Source organism: Cryptomeria japonica, chromosome 8 (assembly GCF_030272615.1).
Source record: "Cryptomeria japonica chromosome 8, Sugi_1.0, whole genome shotgun sequence".
NCBI lineage: Eukaryota > Viridiplantae > Streptophyta > Pinopsida > Cupressales > Cupressaceae > Cryptomeria > Cryptomeria japonica.
In genome coordinates, this window is record NC_081412.1 from 139270578 (window position 1) to 139279017 (window position 8440).

The 8440-nt window shown below is 34.8% G+C and overlaps 1 protein-coding gene across 1 annotated transcript; it reads right to left on the minus strand.

The window, feature by feature from the left end:
• Window positions 1-2358: 2358 nt before the first annotated feature.
• On the minus strand, window positions 2359-7639 carry LOC131032295 (probable fructokinase-4). The gene is made up of 7 exons (XM_057963229.1): window positions 7325-7639; window positions 6960-7168; window positions 5247-5459; window positions 4785-4982; window positions 3327-3461; window positions 3083-3199; window positions 2359-2869 (listed from the first exon to the last, which is right to left on the minus strand). Exons 1-7 carry the CDS (start codon window positions 7359-7361, stop codon window positions 2735-2737), a joined length of 1044 nt encoding a protein of 347 aa, XP_057819212.1. The 5' UTR covers window positions 7362-7639; the 3' UTR covers window positions 2359-2734.
• Window positions 7640-8440: the final 801 nt, after the last annotated feature.

Genomic DNA, 8440 nt, shown 5'->3' on the forward strand with positions numbered 1-8440 from the left:
TTTTGTTGACATTGGCCATCACTGGCATGAATTAGGTGTGACTGCCTCAATTCAACAATTTGACGGGGTTGCAACTACCTCAATTCGACACTCGCTTGACAACACCCACAATTTGCCTCTAGTTATGATCTATCCACACCAAGTTCTTCTAGAATGCACACTCCCAAAGGATTCAAACCTTTCTCTAATACAACTTAATGCAGTCAAGGATGGAGTGTCTGAAATAGACTATCCAACCTTACAGTAGAATCCTACACAAAATTGAACACAAGAAAGAAACATACAACTTTATTTATCATAATAAAGTTCATACATGTTTGCAAGCCTCCCATATGTTGAATACATTAGGTCCCATTAGCCTCACATGTAGGAACACATGCCACCATAAGCTTATTACAAAATAAATGTAGAAAATGACTTTTGGATCCTAATTCCCTAACTCCTGACACCTGGCTACAAAAGCTTCTTTCCAATGATCCTAGAAGGTGCTTAAATACTAGCTCCAAACATTAGGAGTAATTATGTTGACCTCGGCTAGGTCCTAGGTCCTATCTCCAGCATAATGTGGAGGTTGGCTCTAGGAGGTTGAGGAAGTCACAAAACTCAATGTGGAGGTGTGCGGATCCCTCTTGGAGTTGCCTTGCCCCACATCTATCGTGTGATGTGGTGTGCAAGCTCTACAAGGTACACAAGAGTTATACACACTTGTAGGTCTAGTCCTAGGCTACTTGAGAGGGCGAACTTCTAGTGAAGTGATCTTTTGAATGATAAGTTCTCGTTTGTTGCCACTTTGATATGTTGTAGTAGAGTTGTCATGTTGCCTCCCTTCCATTTCGTAGAGGAAATTTGTTTGATGTGGTATGATACAGTCAAGTTCTTCGGGATAATCTTGCATCAGAAGTATAGGAGCCTTTGAACAAAATTTATCAAGCATAGTTGAAGGGGATGAAGTATCATTATGATCTCTTGCTAACTCAAGAGCGTATAGGGATGTAAAATGGGATAAATTGCTATCATAGGCTATGAAATAAGGGTCATTGTCAATGAGTCTATAGACAAATGTGGTGACTTAGTTGTTAGAAGAGAGTTCAAAATCCATTCATGGTTTAATATTTTGTAAAGAAAATGCACAAAGATGAATGCAACTTCTAAAATGTAATAGATACATACAAACATGAAAGTAAAAGATTACTCTAAAGAAAAATCATATAAGTGTCATGTTCATCAAAATGTTAACTAAAGAGAAAACTATTGAACGTGTATATTGTAATGCTCAATATTCTTTGCTTTTCTATTAAAGCGATGGTTTCTTTAGAATCTAAATCGAAACATATTAAATACATTAAAATGAATTTTAAATTCTAAAATAAAGAAAATAGTAGATGTTAGTAGGAACTAGAAAATAATAGAGGAAGGGATAGAAGGCATAGTCTATAGATCAATGTTTGATGAAGCTTTGTAACTCTATTCTAGACTAGTCCAAATCAACAGGATTATGAGAACTATGTCAACATATATATATATATATTTATGTTTTTCCTTTTCATTTCGTAGAGATGCCATAGTAGACAGTCTCCTTTCTGACATGATCACATATGTACAACCACAATTTCATCCTTTAATTGTGAATGTGTTCTATCACTATGCATCTACAACCTCCCTACAACTTTGCAACTTATTCTTGCATCAACATTATTCTATATAGATGAGGTGGTGTTATAGGCTCCTTTGGAGCTTTTCTTGATGAGGTTGAGCAACAAGAATTTCTCAATAACAATCAAAGCCCCACAAAAGATTTGAAAGATTAAGGATTGGAACTTTGAAAGGAATGCACAATGGATATGAGATCATGTCGCAATATCTTTATGAGTGTGTGAGTATAGTAATGGAATGTCTTTGAAACCAATGATTTCTTATGTGTTCTTGGTTGTTTGTGGTTTTTTTTTTTTTCTTCTTTCAATGTTGTCATGTGTTTTATTTTTTTTCTTATTTTGTCATTATATGTTCATTCCTTTATTTTTTTACTTTTTAAACATATAATATGACAATATATGACCATTTGCACATGAAACAAGATGTACATGCAAAATAAAGTTAAAAACTAAAAATTAAAACAAGAAAAAATGTTTGTTGCAAATGTAGTCATATACAATCTCATCCTTAGAACAAGACTACAAACATGATAGCATTCAAAATAGTAAAAAAACAAATACTAAAATAAAATAGAAAGAAATGAGTATGAAAACAATTAATTATAATACAAGTGCATATTCAAAGACAATTGCTATAACAAACAATTAAAAATAACCATCATTATATTTACCAAACAAAAGTGTTGCAAAAAAAAATGCCAAATAATTGAATCCCAATTGAAAGATGACATTTCAGTCTCTCAAAAGAATTTATTGAAGAAAATACAGAAATTTCACATTCTTTTGCTTAAGATGAATGGTGACTACAACATAACTTTTCCACTTGTATAGGGGTATATAGCTTATCCCAGTCATAAATTTTTTTTCATTTGTTTTGGAAAAACCATTGGATCTATTGTGGGCAGAGTAACACATACCATCCAACTTCTTTGTCGGAAGTTACAAGAACAGGCCAAAGATAGTGAATCCTCATATTCTAAATTCCTATTGGAGGTGGGCTTATTAGAATTTATGAATGAATACATGATAAAGAATCATAATGTACACACACAAATTACAATGCCCTCCTCTCATATGGGACATTACATGGCAATGTTCTTGAGGAGCTCCAATACTGCTGATTTATCAGGCAATGCTGGAATTGCTCCTTTCTTTGTTGTTGTAATTGCACCACACCCATTTGCAAATCTAAGAGCCTCTTTCAACTTCTGTTCATCCTGAGAATGCAACAAAAAAAAATTATTTTTGAGTTAAAGTCTTCCTAACTATTCAAGATCATAGTTGAAGTATTTGCAGAGTATTCAATGAGTTTTTTCGCTCGTCTAAAAAACTTATCAAATTTTATGTGATTTTTTAACAAAAACTCAGCAACTCTCTAACAAAAACTCAGCTACATTAAAAAAAAGAGGTGATAATCTCAATATGCTAACCTTAAGCACTGACATGTCATTTACAATTTGATTCAAAAGCCCTCCTACGAATGCATCTCCTGCACCTGTTGTGTCAATTGCCTTCACCGAAATACTAGCCACCATTCCACTAAAAGACTGGAAAACAACCAAACAATGTCAAGGCTTGAAAATGAAGTTAATCTAATTCCATCAATAACAGATACAAATTACACTGAATGTCCATCAAAACAAACATGGGCTAATTTGGGAGTTTTATACCAACCTTGGTATAATATTTGCAGCCCTTTTGTCCAAAAGTTACAAGCAATAATGTTAATCTGGGGTGCCAAAGTGACATTACAACTTCATCACTATTAGGGTCTCCTCCTGTAAGAAATGCTACCTCCTCATCACTCACCTGAAAGAATTGTATAAAGAAATGAGTATATGTACAGACAGACCTGTAATATTTGCTTTTATTTGGTAAACTTGCAAAGAAACTTGATCTCAAGACAATAGACTTGTGTATATGTGAGCAGTGGACTTCTCAGTCACCAGCAAGAGAGTCGGAAGGTAAATTATAAACTTTTATACAAAAACCTTATTAAGACTCCAAATTATAGGCCACAGTTGCTAAACAATGAAGCATAACAACCAAAAAAGACAGCACACAAGTGGAAATTGTTTTGAACACAACTTTTTTTTGTAAAATAACTCTTCTGCTGCATGATAAGAAATCCTTTTTGCTAGAGTTGCACACACTGTAAGGTTGGATATGATCCACCATTATATGTATTCAATAATTGTAAGCCCCTTGGATAAGTAGCATTCTGGAGAACTCTAAAAATGTAGATATATTAGATACCTATGGCCTCTAGTTGCCAAGTTGGCTAGGTCACTCTTAATAAATTTACCATATTTCCTGTAGATGCAATAGCATTAGATCTATTTTCTACTGTTTATAGAGTCCAAAGAGAAATTGACCTACTTTAACATAGGATTTTGACAGAAGATTGATTTACTTAACCCAGAGTATAAGTTTGGTCGGGCAGGATTCCAAACATTTCCTTAGCAAGGTAGCCAAGATTACCAACATATGGAAATCAGAAAAAGATAAATTACAGAACAGACTTCCTAGAGTGCACAGAGTCTCTTACAAGATGTTTCTTGATATGCGATTCCCTCAGTCTGAAAGTAAACTAAGAAAGAATACATTTTTAGAGCTTGGATTAGTAGCCTGCTTTTCACAGAGGAAAATATTTTCTGTTGGCTTAGACATTTAGAGAGGTATATTTGGAAGCCTTCTGTGACAGAGAGCATGCCCTGTAAACTCGAAGGTTGTTCAAATCCTTAAATTTGATATTTAGGTTCATATATTATCTGCACTTTTCTTTGGCTGTCTTTCTAGATGTTCATATAATAGACTACTGGAAGAAATAAATCAAATCCAATCCTATACAGCTCAAACCTGAGAACGATTTACATATTTCAGATCGATCCAATAGTATATTAGGAATTAATTTGCCAAAGGTTCAAAGTGTGAAATATATATTTCTCCAACAGTTCTTTCATTTTGATGATGAATCATAGAGTGTGATCCAAAACATTGATGCAAATAAAATCATATAATAAGAGCCAGAAACAAAGCAATAACTATTATGAACTGTGGAAATCTAATCTATCTTATGCTTTTTTTCGATTAAAAAAAACATAATGTTCAAACTAGAGGGGGAGAAATCACCTTTATCGAGTCTGCCTTATCCCATATACTCAGGATCCCTTTGCGTGCTTTCTCAGCAGACGGCCAAAGAGGCAGTCTAAGATTTGGATCATAAGATAGCAGGGCACCTCCTTCTCTTGCAACCTCCATGGCTGCAAGATGAGCTGACCTAGTTGGTTCTGCTATTAGACTTATTGATCCATAGTGAAATATTGAAGCCTGCATATAATTAGAGCAATCAAAACAATCAACTATCCATAGAAACCTTGAAATAAATAAAAAGGCTTTTCTAATCCATTTATGATCAAACAAGTTCCTATCCTAATAATGGTTACACAGAATGTCCTATTGCAGAGTTCTTGTTAACTATTAGGAACAATACATTCTTCTGTTTGGTGTAAAACCTTGAATATGCAAAACAAAACTTTTTCTTTTTGAGCAAATTGTGGCATTTAATGCAATTTGATTCAAATTATCACCAACCTTTTGGATTAAATCTCTGTCTAGCTCAGACTCATGAAGAAGCATATCAGCACTGGGATTGCGGTAGAACATAAACTCTCTCTCACCATCCACCTTTAGGGTCACAAAGGCAAGCGCTGTTCTAGCATTGGAATCAAATCTAATTCCCTGATCCATAACCTTGTTTTCCCTCAAAATGCTAGCAAGCATGTGCCCAAACTCATCATCTCCAACCTGCACATAACAATAAACCATATGGCATATTACATGTTAATACCTTCGTGTTGATAGGCTGTGTGTAAACATCAAATGACCCTGTCAAATCAGCAACCAAAACCTTTGGAGCCATTACAAGAAACATAAAATAAACTGAAACGGTCCTATATAAAGAGGCATTGACTAAAAAGGAATGAAACTCCACTAGAAGGATATGTCACATGAAAATGAATATCTTGTAAAGAAGCACATTGAAAACAAACCCGATAGATCTACAAAGAAATGGCTATCCAACCCTTAGAATATACCAATACATAAATTATTGTATATGAAAGCTCACTTCTTAAGGCTCATTTCTACCCTGTATCAAATCAGGTACTGGACCTTTTCAGCCAGTATGAATCTAATCCACTGGGGTCTTATGATTGTATTAGAACATAGAATATAGGATATTCAGAACCTACCATCGCAATGAAAAATCTCGGACACCTTAATTTAACAGAATATATCAACATGCAATGAAATCCCCATCGGGGTATACTATATGTGGATCACTACTTTGCAATTATGCAATCAGCTCAATGATTTAAAAAAACATAAGGTGAAGGGGATCACAAGGCAAAGCAACTTCTTAACAGTTTATGGCAGACTAAGATTTTGGTGCCTGCACTGCTTCATCAACCTTCACTGACTGCTATGACGCAGGGTTCAGACCTGTATCGAATTGTGCACTAAATATTTTGCAGCCAATCAAACTCTAGCCATTAGGGATCTTATGATTTTACCTGAAATCAAGCAAACTCAAACAGTGAACATGCCATAGGGTATTAACTAAGATGGACATTGGAATGAAACCCAACTATATGTTGGTCAATAATAAATAATAAGAAACCATTGCAATGAGAACTCTAAGCTGGAAGAGGAAGTAGCTGATACAAGAAGACGGGGACTTGTAATCTGAAGACATCTCAGTTTGGAACTGTTTCAAAATGAGCACTTACGATCCTATGAGCTTATGAGAAAATTAATTAAACTTAAGAACACTTTGGTATACCACAGTCCATGGAATATTAAAATAGAATGAAATAGCACCATGGGCACAAAGTACATTCAGATCTATACATTGAAACTAAGAAACCTCCTTAAACACAGGGTAAAAAAGGACAACTGAGGAGTAAAGCATTTAGATGAATTCATTATCATTAACAAATCACCCCAAGTACAAAGTAGAACAGGACGATTAAAGAGTTTTAAAGCATTTAGATTGTAATCAATATATGACCTCAAACACAAGGCAGTTAAGCATTTAGATCGGTAGATTGCAGTAGAGAATCCACCATGAACACCAGGTAAAACAGGATAACATAGGACAATTTAGATCAGAAGACACTAAATCTTGCTGAGACTTGAGAAATCTTTTCTATGTCCGAAATGCCTCATAAACCTTTCTTGACTCACAGTTGTTACCAGTGCAATCACTAGGAAACATGACACACAGAGATCTAGCAAAGTGATCACCTTCCCAACAAATGCTGACTGGCCACCAAGCCTAGCAATCGCAACAGCAACATTTGCAGGTGCACCACCAGGGGCCTTGACAAATGCAGGTGCTTCAGCCAATGAAACCTCTCCCACAGTGGGAACAAAATCAATCAGCATCTCCCCAAAACAAACTACCAAACCACTCTTCTTGGCTGCTGGCCTCCCCAAATCCATCTTTTTGAACCCTGTTCAAAACAATAAACCCAATTCAAACATTGTCATACTCCTTGCAGTAAATGCAAAGGCAAACCCAAAAATCTAAAGAAAATCTAAACACAACAATTATCAACATACCCAACTAGAACAGGAGCTTAGAACAGGAGGTAAGCATCAACACATACCATTTTCAAGGGCTGCAGAACCATTAGTGAAAGCCATTCCTTCTGCTACAACTGACAAGACCAACGAATGAAAGAATGAATGAATATGAATATCTCAACTGTGAATGAATCTACAGGCTTTAATATATCCAGATCTGAATCGTCCAAAAACACAGAATATTGCTGATTCGCGAGGGCTTCATATAGTTTGAAAAAACCTACAGTTTTATGTTTTGTTTTTATCTAAAACTCGAATTTATTACTGTTTCTCTGTTTATTCCGCGTTGTCGTGAGGTGGATTTGACTACAGCATTCAACCAAATCAGCAATGAAAGAAACGTGGGATCTCTGTGTTGTTGAATTGATTGTATATTACGTGAACCCACAATTCAAATGTCTCGGCCCCACCGCCACCTAATCAGAACCTTTAAAATCTTTGATGCCCAGTCATCAAAATATCATAAAAAAATAAATCTACACAGATTATTTCAAGATAAACGCGTGAGCTACAGTTTTCCCAAGTGTCGAAGTAAACGCTATTTTCTAGTTTTAAACTTCTGGGCTTTTCACGAAATTTCGAAGAAACAAATCAAATGAATTTTTGTAACATTTTTTTTCTAGATTTCCACTTTCTACCTGTGATGTTTCAATGAAACAAACCAGTTGATTTTTTCTATAATTATGTTTTATTATTTTTTTTTCTATAATAAATGATTCTTAACCACCCATTTTTGACGGGTATTTACAAGAATTGTCACATCATCCTGTAAGTTTGGCAGAATATAACTTGCAAGATAACGGTGGCAAATCATTGTCGTGCTTTTGATTATTTTATTTGATCCGACCAACCGCTGTTTACTAGGAGTTGTCATACTACTGTCTTCCTCAAATGAAAAGCAAGTTTTGGGGTGTTGTTTTCAAATGTCGTGACACACCAATTTTTAAAGCTTATCTAGATATAGGTGATACCATTGTTAGAATTGTGTTAGATTCTTTCAGGCAATCCCTAACTTGGTAGATCATGTTTGAAGTTTACAAGTTAGTTCAATAGAAAGGTATATTACAATTTAGAAGTTAATGTATATAAAAGTTTTTTCTTATTGAGGATGTTGATCAATAAAAATAGTTTAGGGGAAG